Genomic DNA, 21,935 nt, shown 5'->3' on the forward strand with positions numbered 1-21,935 from the left:
TGGTACAGTGTGTCATTCAAAGCCATGATTCCTTATTGATTTTCTGCTTGGATAATCTGTCCATTGATGTAAGTGGGGTGTTAAAGTCCCCTACAATTATTGTATTACCATAAATTACTTCCTTTATGTTTGTTATTAACTGCTGTATGTATTTGGGTGCTCCCATGTTGGATGCATAAATATTTACAATTGTTCTATCTTCTTGTTGGATTGTTCCCTTTATGAAATATTATCTTTGTCTCTTGTTATAGTCTTTGTGTTACAGTCTGTTTTTTCTAATATAAGCATCATTACCCAGCTCTTTCTTTCACTTCCATTTGCATGATAAATGCATTTCCATCTCTTCACTTTCCATCTGTATGTATCTTTAGGTCTGAAATGAGTGTCTCATGGGCAGCATATAGATGAGTCTTGTTTTTTATCCATTCCATAACCTTTTGTCTTTTGATATTCCAATCAAACATTCCAGTTTAGTTCAAAGTAATTATTTATAGGTATATGCTTATTGCCACTTATGGTTGTTTTTGTGGTTTTTCTCTGCTCCTTTCTTCTCTTGCTCTCTTTTCTTATGGTTTGCTGGCCTTCCTTAGTGATATACTAGAATTCCTTTTTACTTTTTGCATATTGCTGGTTTTTTAAAGTTTATTTTAGGAAGAGAGAATGCAAGTTAGAAGAAGAGCAGAAGGAGAGAGAGAACCTCAAGTAGACTTCCCACTGAGTGCAGAGCCCAAGTGGGGTGGTGGTGGCTTTATCTCACAACCCTGAGATCATGACCTGAGCTGAAACCATGAGTCAGCTGCTTAACTGAATGAGCCACATAGGTGTCCCCATTACTGGTTTTTGGTTTGTGGTTACCATTAGGTTTATATGTAACATCTTATTCATGTAACAACAGTCTATATTAAGTTGATGGTCACTTAATATGAAACCATTCTTTACTCCTCTCACCACTCCCATGTTTTAGGTATATGGTGACATCCTTTTATTTTGTGACTCCCTTGTCTGGTTTCCTGCCTTTGTGCTTCCTACATTTCCTACTCTTTCGTATGGTCTTTCCTTTCCACTCAAAAGAATCCCCTTTAACATTTCTCATAGGGCTGATTCAGTGGTGATTAATTCCTTTAACTTTTGTTTGGGAAACTTACTCTCTCCTACTGTGAATGATAACCTTGCTGTATAGAGTATTCTTGGCTCCAGGTATTTTTTCTTTCAGCATGTTGACTAGATCAAGCCTTCTCTTCTGGTCTGCAAAGTTTCTGAAAAATCAGCTGATAGCCTTATGGGCTTTCCCTTGTATGTAATGGTTTCCTTTTCTCCTGCTGCTTTTAAAGTTCTCCCTATCTCACTACTTTTCATCATTTTAATTACTATCCATCTTGGTGTTGACTTCCTTGAGTTCATTTTATTGGGGGCTCTCTGTGCCTTCTGGATCTCTATTTCTGTTTCTTACCCCCAATTTAGGACATTTTCAGCTATTATTTCTTCAGAAAATTTTCTGCTTCTTTCTCTTTCTCTTCTCTTTCTGGGATCTCTATATTGTAAATGTTATTGGGTTTGATGGTGTCACTGAGTTCCCTAAGTCTATTTTCATTTTTAATTATTTTGTTTTCTCTCCTGTTCAGCTTGATTACTTTCCATTACTCTGTCCTCCAGATTGCTGATCCATTCCTTTGCTTCCTCTAGCCTACTATTTATTCCAGCTTGTGTATTTTTAGTTTCAGTTATTGAGTTCTTCATCTGTGGTTCTTTTTGATGGTTTCTATATTTTTGTTAAGGGACCCACTGAGGTCTTCCATTCTTTTCTCAAGTCAAGTTCAGTGAGTATCTTTATGACCATGACTTTAAATTCTCTATCAGCCATATTTCTTTTCTCTGTTTTGTGTAGCTCTGTTGCTGCGATTTTGTCCTATTCTTTCATTTGGGACATATTCCTCTTTCTCCTCATTTTGTCTCTGTTCTTATGTACTAGGAAAGTCATCTACAACTCCTGCTCTTGAAAGTAGTGGCCTTGTGAAGAAGAGGTCCTATAAGGCCCTGCAGTGCAGTGTCCTCTGTTCATCAGAACCTGCTACTTGAGGGCTGTCTTCTCTTTGTTGTATGCACCCTACTGTTGTGACTGAGCAGTTTTTCCTTTGGTCCAGCTGACTGCAATGGCTTTTTGCCTATTGTGGGCAGGGTTTAGTTCCTGTGTTAATAGTGGGCCAGTCTGGGGCTGCCTTGGGCTTGAGTTGAGTCAGGCCAGACATTTGCCAGAGAGGCAGGAACACTGTTTTCAGGGCACTTCCCTGAGTGTGGTCCTGAGTGTGGTCCTCTGAGAAACTTCTTGGCAGGCAGGGCTTGTAGTCAGACCAGATGCTGGCCCCTAGACCACTGTTAGGGCTGCACCCAAACTGTTGTGTGTGGTTATCTTCCCCTGTTCCCAGAGCAGGAATGACTTTGGAGTGCTGCTAGTCTCTGTTGGGGTTGCTTGCACCTGGCAGGCTTTGGATGGGCTCTGGCCAAGGGCCTATTGTGAGGTGGCAGGTCCACAGGAGAATAGGAGATCCACAGTAAAACTAACCCGATCCAGGCTTCCTTTGGCAGCACCTGAAACCCCGGGCTGAGGCTGGGCTTGCTCAACCCTCTAATGGCCTTCATTTGCCAACTACCCTGGGGCCCACAAAGCGGAGCCACCTCAGGTTCACTGTGGTCTTGGGCAAGTCAAGCCACCTGGGTCCACCATCTGTGCTTCAAATAGCCAGGCTTAGTGGGCTTAGACCTATTAAGTAGGAGACTCTAAGTGAGGGCCCCCTCCAGCAGCCACAACTGTCAGAGCTAGGCCCTAAGACCTGGTACTGTCCCCCAGCTGTGCCACCAGGACCTGGGAAGAGGTATGTCCCTTTCTGACCCAGGTGGACCCTATGTTAGGGTTTGTGTGGGTCTGCTATGTGAAGAGACCTGGAGCTGGGACCTGGCTGAAGAGGGCGAGTTTGCAAGAAAACACCAGGGTGAGATGCACCGTTAGCCAGCTACGTAGTGAGTATGGGCACTGCACTGGTTCCAGTAGGTATCCATGTACCCAAGCTGCAGGGAGGAGAGGAAGTTGGTGCCTGCCAGCTCTTTTGTTTCTGGAGAAGTCTTCCGACCATCCTTGCCCCTACAACACACTCTCTGAGGTTAGTAAACAACGTCCCTCATGTATACCCCAAGCATTATTCAAGCTTTTGTTTCTATGCTCTATTTCTGAGGGGCTGTTTGTTGTTCTCTCTCTTTAAGGGCAGGCACTCAGTTTCTCTCACTCTCCTGGCTATCTCAAACTGATTTTTAAAGTACTAATGTTAAGCCCACTGATTGTGGAAACTCTTGAAATTTTGCTCTTCTGTTTTTCAAAGCCAAATGTTATGGGGGTTCCTGGTGCCTGGGGTACCTGGCATGAGGCTCTTTTCTTTCCCCTCTCCAGGGCTGTGTGTCCCTCCCTCCCACGGGTCTGATTAGCTCCCAAACATGGCTCTTCCCTTCCTACTCTCCCCTGTGTGGACTCCTCTCCACACTCAGCTGTGGACTTCTGCTGGTCTTTGGGTTGTTAACTGGGTTCCATCTAGCGGTATCTGTGGGGTGAGGTAAGGGAAGGGTCGTCCTACTCAGCCATTTTGTTTGCCATTTTTGTTTTTAACAGGTAATGCTTCCATGAGGGTAAAAATTCAGAAGGGAGAAGCTTTACTCTAAAAGCCTTGTTTCCAGGGTGTCTGGGTGACTCGGTTGGTTGTGTCTGCCTTCAGCTCAGGTCGGGGTCCTGGGATTGAGCCCTGGGCTGGGCTCCCCACTCAGTGACAAACCTGCTTCTCCCTTTGCCTCTTCCACTCCTGCTGTTTGTGCTTACTGCTCTCTCGTGCGCATTCGCGCTCTCTCTTCATGATCACTCTCTCTCAAATAAATAAAATATTTAAAAAATATTTAAAAAATAAATAAAAGCCCTATTCTCATCAGATGTTCCTACTACTGCCTGTGAGGCAGGTAGAAGGGACAAAGTCCTCATGTTATAACCGTGATAATTTAATCTAGCCGGTATCCAGAGAGCCCCACCCACCTGCTGCTCAGCCATCACTGCAGCCCTCTTCTGTGTTCTGTACCCCCGCTTCTTCATGTTCTGGAGATGACGATCCTGTCTCAAACTCTACACTGAAAACCCAACTAATTCAGTTTGAATTCTCTCATCCATTATCCTCTCCACCTAAAATGTCCTACGTACATCTGTATATATTTCAGTCCCTCTTTTTTTACATTCTTGGCCCCCATCCTTTGCGTGTCCTGTGATTTATCCATCTTCCTCTCTTAATTATTCATCTCATCTCTAGTCTTCGGTTCTTGCTAGTTTAGCCACTTCCCTCATACTCGGCTTTCCCACTTTGGCCCGAAGGACTGCAAAGTCCCTTACTTGCCCTTCCTATTTATTCTCTGAAGTGGCCATCCTGTTCTCTCCTTTCTCTCACAGTTACTAACCACCCCTCCTCATGCCCCTTAGAATGAATGAGGGAAATCCCACTAGTCTGTTCTCAGTTCTTATGCTCGCTGCTCTCTGCGGCATGTCCTACTGCTGGCCATCTCCTTTCTCTTGCTCCCCTCTTGTTCCTGTTTCACGACCAGCTCTCCTGTGCTCTGCACTGGCCCTATTTCTCCTGCCTCCCCGCTCACTGAAGGTGTGCCTTCAAGTCTTGGACTTAGACTCTCTTTTCTCCTCCACCTGCCCACCGTCAGGCCCCCACTCCACACACACGCCTTAGAGATTTCCCTCTGCTTACAGCTTCACCTGTCACCTCTAGGACTCCCAAAGCCACATCTCTAGCTCTGAATACCTGTCTTACATTTTAGCTTCCTTGCCACATCCACCAAAATAAAATTCATCATTTTCTCCTCAACCCCTAACCCTAGCCATACATGGATACTCCTACTTTTGAAAATATTACTCATATTTTCCCAGGTACCTAGGAATGAAATTTCAGAATCATCCTTGACTTTCTCATTGCCCTGCAAATCCAAATGATTACTTATGCCTGACTGAACTCAAATAATGTTCTGATAAATTCTGCTTTGCAGAGAAGAACTGTTGTGCTGCTAAATTCTGTCTCACAGTGTTTCTATGACATTTTATTAGGGGTAAAGGTGTGTAACAGGTACACTGAAAACTGGGTTTGCATTTAAATTGGGAAGCCAGGACTCTGGGTTCCCTCTCTGCAACTAGAGTGACCACTGAGCTGCTCTGGTGGTTACGTGGCTCAACACACTTCAGGCCATCCAGGAATAATCATAATATCATTTCCAAGAGGACAAATACTGTAAAAGTAAAAAAATAAAAATAAAAAGGCCTAAAAATATTCAGTTTATAGAGAAAGAAAGCAAGTTTCATTAAAACCCTATTACTTGGGGTTTTATTTATATGCTGACAAATTCTTGAGTATATTTCTCTGTCATCTTCTACACTTTAAAAAGGTCAAGGAAATCTGAAAAACTTCTTACCATCACTGCCTCGAGATGATATCGATTTCACATCAATGGACTCTTTCCGTCTGTTCTTGTATCTGAATGAATGAGACTCTAAGGATTTCAAATTAGTAACAGAAAGTGAGTAGTTTTTAGCTTATTTACAGGTGAAGTTTAGACACATTTCCCTTTATTAAGAAAATGAGATTCCTTTTTAAGCACTACAAATATTTTCAAGAAACAGCAAACTACTTTTTCTTCAAATCATCAACACAAAATTATCAGTCATGTTAATTGTAAAATGATACTCTTGAGGCACCTCATTATATCATGGTAATAGGGCTTATTATTAAGAGTTTTTTCATTTGATTAATAAAATACATTTTAAAAATAAAAATTAAAAGGGATGGGATCCCTGGGTGGCACAGCGGTTTGGCGCCTGCCTTTGGCCCAGGGCGCGATCCTGGAGACCCGGGATCGAATCCCACATCGGGCTCCCGGTGCATGGAGCCTGCTTCTCCCTCTGCCTGTGTCTCTGCCTCTCTCTCTCTCTCTCTCTGTGTGACTACCATAAATAAATAAAAATTAAAAAAAAAATTAAAAGGGATGCCTGGGTGGCTTAATTGATTAAGCATCTGACTCTTGATTTTGGCTCACGTCATGATCTTAGGGTCATGGGACCAATCCTCGCATCTAGCTCCACACTCAGTGGGGAGTCTGCTTGAGATTCTTTCCCTCTGCTCCTCCCCACCCCTTTGGCGCATGCATGCTCTAAAATAAATAAATAAATCCTTAAAAAAATAAATATTAAAAATTGGGGGAAATTTTTGGGAGTTCATTTTGACTTGAAGAACAGTACATGTAACTGGGTGGGGAAGACTATTAGGGGATATCTGCTGAAATAAAATACTAGTGAAAGCACAGAAACTTGAATTTATTTGAGAAACTAATATGGAGTAATTTTAGGCCCCTCTGAAAGGTCAGACCTCCAGATGGTCTTCTAGGTTGTCCTGAGGATGTAATTTTATCAAATGAGACATACTGCCAATCCCAAGAAGGAAAAGAAGAGGCACATTTTTAATACCAACAATTTGTATGACTTAACTCTCACTTTTGTACCTATTTTCTGAGGAGGAAAAAGCACTTAAATTTTGCTTAAGTCTTTCCCGACTTTGAATTTAACACTCAAAATGTGCTGTTGAATTAATACAAGACTGAAGCACATAGTGCACACGCTACCAGTCAGGACCAGGAGACAAAAATGTCAGGGCAGCAGAGTTGGCTTCAGAAACTTGCATTTTCAGGGCACTGGATACTTATGGGAGTAACCCAAGTAGCAAGGAGAGGAACTTCATCACAACAGAATTGCTCCTTACTGGGCTAAGAGAGGAGGCAGACAGGCAGGTTCCAGCAGAGAGAGTGCATTTCTAACACCAATAGTCCAAGAAAGAAAAAAAAAATTCCCATGTTCATAATCCAAGAAAGAAAAAGATGAAATAATACTCTTTTAAGAATTATCTATTAACACCACAAAAGGTACAAGATAAAACAGCAGTTAAGAGAACAAGCTCCAGAGCCCAACTGCCAAACAAAATTCATCTCCACCATGCCATCCACCAGCTGTGTAACCTGGAGGATGTTCGTTCTCTGTGGAGACAGATCTATCCACATCTATCAAGTGGAGCATCTCATTCATAGGCTCTAGAGGCACATAGGAGTTCGTCCATGGAAAGCACCTTGCACCGTGCCTGCCACACAGTAACTATGCAGTTCGTGCTGGCTAATGTTACGGGTTACACCTGTTCATTTGCAAATATACCTTCTTTCCAGGCACGTGTGGGATCATGTTACAATATTGCTCTACCATTTGCTGGTGTTTTTTTTTTTTTTTTTTTTTATTCATGATAGGCACACAGTGAGAGAGAGAGAGGCAGAGACACAGGCAGAGGGAGAAGCAGGCTCCATGCACCGGGAGCCTGACGTGGGATTCGATCCCGGATCTCCAGGATCGCGCCCTGGGCCAAAGGCAGGCGCCAAACCGATGCGCCACCCAGGGATCCCTATTTGCTGTTTTCACTTCAAAATATGTTTTAAATACTTTTTTCCGGATCACCTTTTTAACCATTTACTGTAGTGTCCCAAAAAATCTGGTTCAATTTTAAAAACTTAAATCAATAAGTAAACTTGAATCCTATTTATACAACATAAAGTAAAAAAGCAGAACTATTATGAAGTTGCTCCAATCACCATAACTATACAGCCTTGTCTTAAATGATGTAACTTAAAATATTTACACTGTCCCTTTGCCTCATTTTGTCTTCCAGATTCTATATTGGTGATTTTCCTGACCTTGGATAGGAGTTTCAATATTTATAAAGGTCTCTATGGGTGGCAGTACTTTAAATGACATGGTTAGGATTATATGGCATCTTTCAAACCCTGAAAAAGTCACAGTTATTACTTGCAAGACATTCCTTTAAGTCCTGTTCAGGGATTTAATAATCACACATTCCTAACACTCATTTACCACATAATAAGTTGTCTAACTTAATAAAGATTTAAGATTATATTCAAGATTTTAAAAATCAAGAATTCCTCAAAATTTAAGTTAATAAATAAAACTAAGGTAGTGAAGTTAGTTAGTCTCATGGCTGTAAACATGGCTAGCTGGCTGAATTCTAAATCATTTACTAGAAATTATTCAAAAACATCTAATACTTATTTTTCATGATTTTATCTTAGCTAAAACTAAGAGAATATAAGCAATGGAAATTATTAAAAGCTTGGAGAAATTATTCTTCAATAAAGGCCATTAAATTCAAATAATTCATCGTTCATTCTCCCAACAGATGTTCATGGAATGAATTTAAAAACCAGAGAAAATAAGGATAAAGGAAGTTTAAATAAATTTATTCAATGGCAAAAGGGATATAGTGTCAACAAATTTTTAAAGAAACAGCTAACATTTACTGAGCACCTACTCTGCACCAGTGTGTTTCAGTGTTTCAGTATAGAAGTTACCTTATATGATCATTACAGCAATTCTGAAAGCTACGTAGTGTGACCTTCATTTTACCACTGAGAAAATGGGAACTTGGAGAGATTACACAGCTCAAAGTCAAAGAGCTGGTCAAATGGCAGAGCCTATGTTTTCTAAGATGGGATAGTTTCAACTTATCCATGTTCCATGAGCATTTTTATTGAGTCTGTTATGTGCAAGGCAATGCCAGCCACCGTAAAGGATGTGAAAATGCTAGCAACGGTTTTTGTCATCCAGAAGCTACTAAGTTAGCTAAAATGACACTCTTGCTGTAAGTGTTACAAGAAATAAACTAAAACATCAGAGAGAGAGAGAGAGAGAGAGAGAGAGAGACAGAGAAACACACACCCAGAGGGAGGGAGAGAGGCAAGGGCAGAGGAAGGACAAGGAGAGGGGAATGGGAGGATGACACCCAAGGGTTAAATGTCAGGTTACTAATGGATATTAGGTAAACTTCTTCCTGTAGGCTTCATAACAATGAGATGGACTTTGTTAATTCATTTTACAAACAAAGAAACTAAAACTCAGAAGAATCAAATTAGGCCTGAGTAGGCTAAAATACGGACCATCCCAGAAACAAGGAGAGGGACTAAATATGTAGCCCAGGGTCTAACTTTATGCATTAGCAGCGGGGAAAACCACTAACGTGTATGCAGGAGGAAGAATTTTAAATCTTTGAGAGCAGACTGATTTTTCCCTCTAATGATCAGAGAACTCCTAACCTTTCAAATGCAGTAGTCATCTGGTCTCGGCCTCATTTGAAGGTAGAGGACACGAGGACACGAACGGTCAGAGTACTGCCCAAGATACAAAGCAAGGGAGTGGGCGCTGAAACGGTGCCTCAGTGCTCTTGACCTCCAGGCAGGGCAGTCCGCCCTTGCTCATCATACTGTCACCAAGAGCTACTACTGTCACCAGAGCTCCCCTGGACTTCTGGGCCACTCTCTCTTTTGGGTTTATCGGTGCTCCAAGGTCTCTAGCCAGCAAAATAAAACCAGGATGGGGAAAGTATTCAGTAGAAAAGGTTGCCATGAATCAAGATTCCAGACTTTTGAAGCAATTTTGCTTTTATTCTGGCTCTCCAGCCTTCCAGTATCAGTGCTCAAATTTTAGTGATCCAAATTCTGGGGTGGTAAGTGTCAATCTCAACTTTTTCCAAGTAATTTACAGACTTGAACCCACAAATGCCACTGGAGTGTGTAAGAGTGAAATTGAAGTATTCTCACCTGTCTGAGAATTGTCTGCTGAATCACGATGAACCTTGTGAAGCTGAAGTTGTTCAAAAGTTTGGTGAAACAAGAGAAAGAAATTTAAAATATGGTATTAGCTACATTTCCAGCCAAACAATTTCATTAAAAAGCCTGAAGATTTAAGACATCAAGAAGTTACACAGATAATATGAACAGATGAAAGATGTACACCAGGTGATAATACAACGAACGCGCTATTACAATCAGACACATAGAATGGCCGAGCCTGAGAGCAAGGGATTGCCCAAGGGATGTACTTTCTAACCAGGACATCTACCCCTCCCCCCAGCTGTTTCCATTTGGACCACTGCAGAAATGCAGAAAGATAAAAAGCTATAACAAAATTTTTTATAAGGCTAATATGTAACCTACTTATATTTCAGACATGTTAGAAATTTTTCTATAGTATAAAAGTACTCTGAATTTAAACCGAGGGTTTTTAAAAACCTCTCTAAAAAGTTCTTCAAATGCTCAACAATACAGTTGATTTACAAAATGTTTATTCACAATGAGATCTGAACTTATGCAGCTTAACACCTAGTTCCTTCTTACCAAATTTTTTTGTGTCCTAATGATTTTATGCTAACTCAATAAATATCTGTGAAATGATCAAGTCATTAATACTAGGAAATAATAAACATGCTTTGGGATATTGATTTTTTTCTGTTTATAATTAAGACACTGTTACGGGGTACATCTAGCTATAGCACACTTATAATCACGCTGCTAAATCACCTGTTTCTAGTTTACTTGGACAATCAAGTCTTTGTACCTACTCAATGAGTGGGATAAGTTAATTTGAAAAACGAGACAGGGATCCCTGGGTGGCGCAGCAGTTTGGCGCCTGCCTTTGGCCCAGGGCGCGATCCTGGAGACCCGGGATCGTATCCCAGGTCAGGCTCCCGGTGCATGGAGCCTGCTTCTCCCTCTGCCTGTGTCTCTGCCTCTCTCTCTCTCTCTCTCTCTCTCTCTCTCTGTGACTATCATAAATAAATAAATAAATAAGAAAGAAAGAAAGAAAGAAAGAAAGAAAGAAAGAAAGAAAGAAAAAGAAAAACGAGACAACTCTGAAGGAAGAATGCTATGGTTTAGCAGGACCAACTGTAAGTGCCAGAAGTTCCCCATAGATCAGATAACAGGTACAATGTTCTGGCTTGATGAACCATTGAAAAATAACCACATAAAACTGAAGTGTTAAAAAGAAGGGGGGGGGGTTCTATGAATCACTCCACCTAGTCTGGTCCACATAATTACAGAAATAATTACACAGCTAGCCCACGTGAGCTCTCGGTCAAAATGTGACTAAGGGCTGTGATACGTTTATCCCATAACTCCAGGACCTTGTTATTTCTTCTGTGAATAACTGCTTTATGTTTTTCCTTTATACATAAAGACCATTTGCTTAAAGGTACTGAGTGCAGCGTGATTTTTTTATACATACCAAGTGACAAGTGAATACTTTTGTCTTGCAAATTGTTACTCAATAAGCTTTAGCTCAAAGGCAAGTATGATCTTTACATACTCAGCTTGTTTCTCTGAATCACAGTCCCTCTCTGCTTCAGGAACACGGTCCTACGACTTTCCTGATTACCCAAAACAGCCCATCTCCTCTTTTGTTGACCATCACAGGTGAGCCGAACGACCTGCGCAGCTCCTACGAGGTCGGCTCAGGTTTTGTGTTCTGTCCAGATGGAGCCGCTGAAGGCAAGGCCCGTGGATGCAGGCCCAGCCCTGCCTTTGGGGCCCGGGCACCCTGGTCCGGGGAAGGAGAGGAGGGCAGGGGGGAGACGAGGCCCCCGGGGCGGGGGGAGGTCTGCTGAGGGAACTTTCCATCTGCCGAGATTTCTCCCCCAGGACACAGATTTTGGCGCTTCTGGAGCTGGACACACTACCCGGCGCACGACCACTGCCCCGAGGTGGCTCATCGGCCTCTGACCGACGCTCCAAGGGACAGGAACAAAGCCTGGGAGCACTCCCCGATGTCACTTGCTTTCAAGCCGAGGCTCTGCCCGCACCTGCCGCCGGGCCCCGCGCCAGGCCCCCTTCCCCATCCTCTGCCCAGCATTCCTCGGGGCCTGGGCCCAGGGCTCTGCCCCCCTCTTCCGACCACCGCCCCTCCCGGCCCCTTTTACACCTGAACATTCGCTCACAGGAACCAATTCTTTAGGCATTCCAACTTTGGTCCCGGAGCCTGAACCCCCAGGCATAACTTGGCTGGAGTGCTTCCCCTGGGACTGAGTTCCCACATTTCCCACCTGCGCTGACGGGATCAATGGGGGGAGGTGCTCCCTAGCTGCTGTTTTCAGGGAGGCAGGCAGGTAGGAACCTGGGCCTGAGGCTGTCCTGTGACCACGACCACAGCAGCAGTCCCCCACCTGTCTGGCACCTGCTGGCACCCCTACAGCTACAGTCGGTCTAGGCAGGACGGTGCCCCTGAGCCTCTGACAGGGAGCTGAGGTGTCCGTGCCCGAGCCCCCCACCGGGTACCCACAGCGTCCAATTCCCAACCATGGTCATCTGGCTCTAAAGCCCCTTCCCCTCTGTCATGCCGCTCCCTACAGGGGGACCTGGAAAGGAAGCTCTGGGCCCAGGCCTGTTTAACTGGGGTCTCAGGACACCATTCTCTGTGTGCGAGCAGGCCAGCTGTTCAAAATACCGTCTCCTCTGAAATTATGGAGAAGGCCTGAATCTCTGCTCTCACCAGTTTCTGTGACATGTAAGCCAAAGCAAAGCATAATTCAACGTCCCCGTATCAAGCACTGTCTGTGGACTGTTTTTGTCTGGTTTTCCTCTTGTGAAAGCAAGCCTAAAGTGTAAAATGTGTCCACAGAAGTAATGACTGGGAATTCTGCTATGTGTGTCCCCAGGAAACCCAAAGCCTTAGTGCTAAGTTACTACAGCATGAATACTGCTGGCCTTGGCCCACACGGCTCTTGCCAGAGCTCAAAGCTGGGATTTCTTAGCAAGTCCTTGGAAGCTTACACCTTGTTTTTTGGGGAAGAACGCATAATTTTAAACCTTTATTTAAAATGTTATAGGTTCCCACAAATGTGATGCTGTCCTTGTGCTAAATGCTTTGTTTACAAAAATTTGTGCTTGGCTCTAAAAGGCACTACAAATTCTAGATTTTGTGTGTATGTGTGTGGGAGAGAGATTTCAGGGTCATCTTATTGTTTTCCTCATCAGGAATAACCATTTAAAATTTTTATTTTCTCCACACACCCACCACAGTATCTAAAACTAAGAGCTTTTGTCAAGGCTGTGGAACAACTGGAACTCTCATACAGTGCTGGAGAGAACAGAAGCTTGTATAATCTCTCTGAAAACAGGGGTGGCAGTTTCTTATAAAATTAAACACATACCTAACCCTAGGACCCTCCTCAGCCTGTAGTTCAGCTCCCAAGTGTTTACCCAAAACAAACAAAAGCATATATTGTTCATAAAAAGACTATTCAAAGGAGCCTAAAACTGGAAAACCCCCAGATATTCATCAATGAGGAAAATTAACTGTGGTCAACTGATGCAATGGAATACTATTCAGCAATAAAAAGAAAAAAGGAAAAAGTTACTGATATATACAACATAGATGCCTCTCAAAACATGGTGACGAGTCAAAGAAGCCAAGCATAAGAGTGTAGACACTGTACACAACTCTAAGACAGGCAAAACTCATTGACAGTTAAGTATTCAGAACAGTGTTCCCTTTAGGGGTGGGAGAGGTTGGAGCAGAGGCAGGGACCACCGGCAAGGCCAGGAGAGCACTTCTGTGATAGTGGATTTGAGACCTTGACAGGGCCTGGGTTACAGAGGTATATGCCCTTGTCAAAACCTAAGGAATGCTATACTTAAGAGCTGTACGTTTCTCTATGTATAATTTTCACCTAAAAAACGAAAAAAAACCTGGAAACAAATACTGAACTCTAGTTAATAATACATGTGACAAAGTACCAAGAGGTGAAATGTCCTGAGATTTACAACTTAGTTTAAAATCTATCAAAGAATAAGATGGATTGATGAATAAATCAAGGGTAGATGGACAGATTGATGATCAAGCAAATTGATAACTACAGAACATAGGTGGTGGCTCCATGTATATCTCCTTGCAGTTCTTCTAACTCTTCTATAGGTTTGAAAAATTTCAGAATAAAATGTGAGGAGATTATACATTCAACTGAGAATATGGGTTCATAGCTAAAAATTGCAAGTCTGAACTATACTTTTTAAATCTGCAGAAATAAGTAGAATGAAGGAGATCAAGAAAAACTTGAAATTGGGCAAGATGAATTACAGGCCATGGTCTCCAGGGCTCCCTACCTACCATGAGCCTAGGCATCAAAATGATGCTCCACTTAAACCATAACTAGTCAATTGTAAATAGTAGCTGTCTTAGAAGCATAGACTTACCCAGTGAACTACTAAATAGATTGATTTTAATGATTTCATTGACTGATTTTATGAATTATATGATTATAAATGAACCTAAATTCTCTTACATCTTATGGGAGAAAACCCCTGAGAAATAATTATATGTAAACAACACTCTTAATACAATATGTTTAGCTTTTTATTTTATTTTTTATTTTTATTTTATTTATTTTTTATTTATTTTTATTTTATTTTTTAAAGATTGATTGATTGATTGATTAATGAGAGACACAGAGAGAGAGAGGCAGAGACACAGGCGGAGGGAGAAGCAGGCTCCATGCACGGAGCCCAACGTGGGACTCGACCCCGGGCCCCCAGATCAGGCCGTGGGCTGAAGGTGGCGCTAAACCGCTGCGCCACCTGGGCTGCCCTAACTCTTTAAAACTGAAAAGCTGTGAGACTTTTTAGCGGTTAAAATGAGTCAAGGCTAGGATCAGTACAGTAATAAGCAAGTAAGCAAATAAATACTAAATAACTCCTCCAACTTTCATTTCAGAATCCCCAGCCCCGCCCCGAAATGTGACCTGCATTTGGTAGAAATTCCAAAGCTGCTTTTTGTCATTAAGGAACAACCAAGTCCTAAAAGGCATCAGTCTCAATTAAAATCAGCAGATAGCCCAGTATTTAAGCCTGCAGGTCATCTCTGATGTGCCTTTTTCCCTCATCAAATATGGTGAAATCTCCCTTCTCAATAGCTCCGGGACGGCCCCCCTCCTTCCCTCTGCGGCCAGTGCACAGGGCCCGCAGCTCTCCCCTGGCCTCAGCCACCCTCTCCCGGCCCAGCCCATTCTCAAGTCTTCAGTGTAACCTTGAAAAGCTACATTTAATCCTGTCATCCCGCTGCTTAAAACTCCCACTTCCCAGTGGTCTTAGAGCCAGCCTGGTGGGCCAGCCTGGCATGGGCTTTGTGTTGTGGCCTGGCCCCTGCCGCTCTTCTGGGCTCGCCTCTTGCAGGCCACACTGGCCTCCATTCCTCCCTCTTGTTTCCCTGGGCTCTTTACTACCAGAGTCTTTACACATGTGACTCCTCTGCCAAGGAGGAATTTCCAAATCCACTCTCTTCCCTTTGCCTCCTTGCTTCCTAGATCTTCACCAAAAGGCAATTTCCACAGGGAAGCCTTCCCAGATGTTTCCAGCCCACTCCAGTCCCTCATGAGGTCAAGTCCCTCTGCCACATATTCTCCATGGACTTTACCTTTACTGCATCTTCTACAATTCATAACTTTGTATTCATGTGATTGTCTGTTCTCCCTTCAAATTATAAGTTTCATTTAAGAAGGAGCTGCATCTTATTTGATTACCTTTGTATGCTCAGTGCTAACACGGTACGTAGCTCATAGAAGCACAAGAAATTTGGGTGCCTAAGAGAATCAGATTAAGCAGGTTCTTTATCTTATAGGCTGTGGTGGACATACTTAATGATTTGGCCACCATATTGGTCTTTGGTGATTATACTTAACACTGATGTCTCTAAAGACATTAAATAGCAAAGTGTTTCATGGTAAAATAACAATAAAAAATTGTCCATTTTTTAAAACAAATACAGCATTTACTAAAAATTATATCCATATTCCCCGACATTGCCAAATCTATGACAGGCAAAAGAAGTTGGTATGATGGTGAGAAATTGAGGCCCAATACCTCAATGCCATTCCCTGAGCCCACTCCCTGCACCTCTGAGCCATTCCTTGTTACATTTCTAATGTATTCAGTGGAGAAGTAAACATGGTATTTAAAAAAAATTGTCCATATCCATACACATTTATAATGAAATGAAAAGTGAGTTTGAAATATTTCTTGATTATATAGAAGAGTGCTGGCTTTGATGGAAGAAGATTCTGACCAAAGTTGTCAAACTCAGGCTGTACAGACATAACCTGTTTTATCGTGCATCTCTTCATTGCACTATGCAGATATTGCCGATTTTTTGGTTTTTGCATTTTAACAAATTGGAAGTTTCTAGGAACCCTATGTCAACAAAGTCATTTTTCCAATGCCACTTGCTCACTTCATGTCTCTGTGTCCAATTTTGGTAATTCCTGCAATATTTCAAGCATTTTCATTACTACAGTATTTTTTATGGTAATCTGTGATCTTTGATGTTACTACTGTAATTGTTTTTTGGGTGCCGTGACCACGAGCATGTAAGATGGCGAACTTAATCAACAAATGTTATATGCTCTGCTGACTGGCTGTTGCCCCATCCCTCTCTCCCTCATCAAGCCTCCCTGTGCCCTGAGACACAACAATGTTGAAATTAGGCCAATTAATAACCCTACCATGGTCTCTCAGGGTTCAAGTAAAAGGAAGAGTTACATGTCCCTCACTTTAAATCAAAAGCTAGAAATGATTAAGCTTAGTGAGGAAGGCTGTTTAAGGCCGAGAAAGGCTGAGAGAGCTAGGCCTCTTGTACATAACAGGTAGCCAAGCTGTGACCGCCATGGAAAAGTTTGTGAAGAAAATGAAGAGTGCTTCTCCAGTGAACACACAAATAATAAAGTAAAACAGCCTTACTGCTGACATGGAGAAAGTTTTAGTGGCCTGGATACAAGCAAAAAAATTACAATTCACTGAAAGCTCAGTGTATGGTTAGCATTTTTCACAGCAATAATGTATTTTTACGAATGAAAGACCTTGATGTGTGACAGGAAGCCATCAAAATCCCAGACAACATAGGCAGAAACTTCTCTGACCTTGGCCGTAGCAACTTCTTATTAGACACATTACCAAAGGCAAGGGAAACAGCAGCAAAAATGAATTTTTGGGACTTCATCAAGATAAAAAGCTTCTGCAGAGCAAAAGAAACAAACAGAACTAAAAGACGCCTATGGAATCGGAGAAGATACTTGCAAATGACACATCTGATAAAGGGTTAGTATACAAACACATAAAGAACTTATCAAACTCAACACCTCAAAAACAAATAACCCAGTTAAAAAATGGGCAGAAGATACGAATAGATATTTTTTCAAAAAACACATCCAGATGGCTAAGAAATAGCTCATCTCGCACATGTCAGGATGGCTAAAATTAACAATATAAGACACAACAGGTGGGAGGATGCAGAGAAAGGGGAACCCTCTTGCACTGCTGGTAGGAACGAAAACTGGTGCAGCCACTATGGAAAACAGTATGGAGCTTCCTGAAAAAGTTAAAAATAGAACTACACTATGGTCTAGCAATTGTATTGCTAGATATATACCCAAAGGATACAAAAATACTAATTTGGAGGAATACATGCACCCTGATGTTTATAGCAGCATTATCCTCAATAGCCAAACTATGAAGAGAGCTCAAATATCCTTCGACTGATGAATAGATAAAAAAGATGTGCTAGATACATACAATATAATATTAATCAGCCATCAAAAAGAATGAAATCTTGCCATTTGCAGTGATGTGGATGGAACTGAAGTCTACTGTGCTAAGTGAAATAAGTCAGTTAAAGAGAAATACCCTATCCCTTCACTCCTATGTGGAATTTAAGAAAGAAAACAGATGGTCATATGGGAAGGGGGTACAAAAAAAAAGGAGGGAGGGAATCAAGCCCTAAGAGACTCTTAACAATAGAAACAAACTGAGAGGTGATGGAGGGAGGTGGGTTGGGGATAGGCTGGATGGGTGCTGTGTATTAAGGAGGGCACTTGTTAGGATGAACACTGTAAGTGATGAATCACTGGATTCTGCTCTAGAAATCAATATTGCACTGTTTGTTAACTACCTAAAATTTAAATAAATAACACAGTATGTTTAAATCAAGGTATGTACATTGCTTTTTAGAACGAATGCTACTACACACTTAACAGACAACAGTATAGTATAAACATAATTTCTTAAAATTTATTTATTTACTCACAAGAGACACACACACACACAGAGACACAGGCAGAGGGGAAAGCAGGCTCCATGCAGGGAGCCCGAAGTGGGACTCGATCCCAGGACCCCAGGATCACGCCCTGGGCCGAAGGCAGGCGCTCAGTGGTTTAGCTGAACCACCCAGGCTGCCCTATAAACACAATTTTTATATGTACTGGGAGACCCAGTAATTCATCTGACTTGCTTTATTGAGAAATTCACTTCATTGCAGTGGTCTGGAAGCAAGACTGCAATATCTCCAAAGTATGCCTGTATATTGGTTGTTTTTGTGTCACCCTCACTCCCAAATATTATGAAAAGGGGTCAAACTCTGGTTACAATGAAGATAAGTACTATCTCTAAACTGGTATAGCTTGAAGTCAACTTATTAAGAAATGTTTTAAGATTGAACATACTTGACCAACAACTTCAAGACAAAACTGAACGCTTCTGTGTATCTGATAAGACTTCAGTGACACAGTGCAGTCTGAATGCTGGATGAGAGATATGATCACAGAACCAGAGTAATTTGAGACCCTCCCTTCATTTACATGTAATAAAAAGGGCAGTGAGAGCGGTATAACACAGAATTTCTTTGATCATCTTCCTCTACTGAAAATGCTTTGATGAGTATTTCCTCAGATGCTAAAAGTATTTGATGTATAGATCAAAGATGTTTTCTATTTTCAAAAACTATTTTTGTTAATACACTTCTCAAAATTCCCACCCAAACAGCAAACCAACACCAAACAGTGTTCCCCCAAAACAGCAACAGAATACCCCATGCAACTCTCCAGATCCCTACCCTCAGCGATCACAGATACACAGCTCCTAAACCGTGGGCTGGCTGTTGCCACCGTTTTCATGTATTCCCAAGTCTGGGTTATCAAGAGACTGTAGCACCAAGACAAAGGCGAGACTGCATATGTGCCAATCTTGATATTGGTGCTCGATCTCTTTACCTCAGTGAATTTTATGAGTCTTATGTACTCCATACAACAACATCACCTCTTCCCTTTTACCTTAAAATATTACTTATGCCAAAGCAACATGCTTTGTTCTGATATAAATGATCATGCAGGGGCACCTGGCGGCTCAGTGGTTGAGTGTCTGCCTTTAGCTCAGGTCATGATCCTGGGGTCCTGGGATCAAGTCCCACATTGAGCTCCCCGTGGGAAGCTTTCTTCTCCCTCTGCCTATGTCTCTGCCTCTCTCATGAATAAATAAAACCTTTATTTAAAAAATGATAATGCCTATGAACTTTTCAGATGATACAAGATTAAAAAGAAAAATCTCAAGTTGTTTTGTTTTGTTTTGTGGTAATTTGGCATATGCCAAACAAGAACACATACCTCTCCTCTCCACAGTTTGGTATGTTCTGGGAAAACTTCAAACATCCCTCTTCTGTGCAATGCCAGATCTAGTATGTTCAGATGTCACTGGTATCCCATAATCAACATTTTCTTAGCGCACGGCTTAGTGCCCACTGGCCCCATATCCAACATGCATTTGCAAGAGCCATTACAAAGCAGCACTCCTATAGCCAGTGATAACTCCTTTTAAATGGAAACACATTTAATTCAAGGTACCATTCTGGCTTTATGTTTTATCTTTCTTTTTTCCTTGTCCAGTTTCTCTTTTAATGGCTTTCAAATACCTACACTGTAAGTACCACTTTGCTTCATACCTGGCAAATAGTGAATTTCTCAATATGGAAATATGATAATGGTTTTCAAACTTCAGCAACAATCAAAATTGCCTTAAGAGCTTGTGTGGGGCATCACCAGAGTTTCTGATTCACTAGGTCTGGGTGGAGCCTAGAATTTGGATCTCTAACAAGTTCCTAGATGAGGCCAATGCTGTGGATCTGGGGGCCATGCTGTAATACATGGGGACCCCTTACTCAGAGCTCACTGGGCACCGCCAACTTTGCTGACACCAGGGAGCTTGTCCAAACGACCGACTCTCAGACCCACTGAATCAGAATCTGTATTTTTACAGTTAATCTCCAGGTGGTTTTAACATTATAGTTTGAGAATCACTGATTTAAGTGGAAAAATCTCAGGTGCTTGCCAACAGATGTTTAAACATCTCCGTTTCTAGTTGTGTAAACCTGGGAAATTTATGAGCTTCACCAAGTCTCAGTTTCCTAATGGGTAAATGGGGATCAATGCCTACTATTTAGGATCTAAGAAGATTAGGATCTAAGAATGAAATAATGTGCAAAATACCAAGCCTGGTACCTTCTAGGTTGTTTTTTGTTTTGTTTTGTTTTTTTACCAGAATCACCTGGAAGGCTTGTGAAAGCACTTTGTCGGGCTCCACCCCATAAGTCCTCTGTTTCAGCAGATCTGGGTTGAGAATTTGTGTTTCTAAGTTCCCTGTGAGGCTGTGGCTCCTGACCCAGTGGCCTTTCTCTGAGAACCACTGGACTAGTCCATAGAGGGCACCCAGATAATGCTGGTTCCCTTTGCCTTCTCTCTCACAGATGTATCCCTGTTAGTCAAGACTCTGGATTCAGGGATATTTATATTGTTTATTATTTCAGTACTGATTTTAGTTTACAAAACCATTTCCATGAAAGCATTCATTGAGCATATGTGCTGTCATTCACTTATTCTGTGTCCCCTCACTGCTCAGTGACAAAGAGAAACATATCAATAGCTTCAGAAAGTAATTTCATTTTGCTTCAAGTTTCTCGCTCTTAAAGAACTGTCATGGACTGACGGCACTTTTGTGAAACACATTTATGTGTAAACTGTTATCCCTGCTGGATTTTGTCTAGAGAATGAGGGAATTGCAAAGATCACATTTTCCCACTCCTGTTCCACTAGTGCTCAACAGAGAGTCATTCAAATGTTTAATGACACCAGGGGCTTCATTTGCACTGCCATTAGCCTAAAACAGAAGCAATCAGCAGGACCTTTGCCTCATAAATCAGGCCCTTTGGTAGCTACAGCAAAGCCAGGACAGCACAAAGGAAAAATTAATAATAATGAGAGCAGAAGAGTACAACAGCTTTATCACTGTGTGTCCTAAGGTTCTGAAAATGCTGTTCAGTAGAATCTTTGTTTACATTTTGTGAACAATCACCCCAAGGAGAAAAAGGGCATCTCTAATTGTAATCTCATTTTCTAGTTCAACTCAAGAAATATTTATCGGGCCTAAGAGACAAAGATGGTTGGAACACAGTCCCTGCTTTCCAATGATTTACTGTATAACAGGGGACAAAATATAAGTCCTGTCACAACGCATCTATTCATTAAGTGTTCGCTGAGTGTATATACCCTGTGCCAGGTCATGTTTTAGGCTCAGGAGATGTGTCAGAGAACAAGAGAGAGGTCAGTAAACTGGTTCAGAAGTGCCAAAGACAGTATTGCGCAAGGGGTGGGATGCTTATAAATAGGTCAAGAGCATTCCAAAACACGACACCAAATCACCTTGAATCACATCATCAAGTCATTTATTGTTCAGTGTTTTTCCAAGCCTTCTGTGTCCATCAAGGGGAAAGCCTCAGGATAGTGCTGCTATCTGTAACACCCACCACCTTGTAAAGAAAGGGGGCTCAGTCTCACAGTTCAGACAGCCCTGGCTGTCAAGAATTCAATACACTGAGGGGGTTTCTCTATTATATCTCTATTCACTGTTACCTTCTCTTAGTACTAGCGATTATGGTATTCCGCTTTATGGTAGTAATTGTCATAAGGATACTAAGTTTTAAAAGTGACTCTTTCTAAAGAAAAACATGAAGCATAATTAGGTCAGATGATGCCTAGATATGCAAACAGTCAAGGTCCAGGAGTGCCCTAAATCTGGGAAACAGTCGTGAGTGATGTGCCCATCCTTGACCTCCCAAATGCTGTGGCTTCAGGGGAGAACCAGAGCCAGAGGCTGCAGCTCATGAGCTG

At 42.0% G+C, this 21,935-nt stretch overlaps 1 protein-coding gene across 7 annotated transcripts in view; it reads right to left on the reverse strand.

Moving 5' to 3' along the window:
* The window catches only part of PDE8B (phosphodiesterase 8B), a 265,303-nt gene that overhangs the window by 22,564 nt on the left and 220,804 nt on the right, over positions 1-21,935 (reverse strand). For all 7 annotated transcript variants that reach the window (XM_072794236.1, XM_072794226.1, XM_072794220.1 and 4 more), the window contains 2 exons: positions 9,724-9,766; positions 5,494-5,571 (listed from right to left, as the gene is read on the reverse strand). In XM_072794236.1, coding sequence (XP_072650337.1) covers positions 5,494-5,571; positions 9,724-9,766 — 121 coding nt within the window. The remainder of the gene's footprint in view (positions 1-5,493; positions 5,572-9,723; positions 9,767-21,935) is intronic.

Source organism: Canis lupus, chromosome 2 (genome assembly GCF_048164855.1).
Source record: "Canis lupus baileyi chromosome 2, mCanLup2.hap1, whole genome shotgun sequence".
Taxonomy (NCBI): Eukaryota; Metazoa; Chordata; class Mammalia; order Carnivora; family Canidae; genus Canis; species Canis lupus.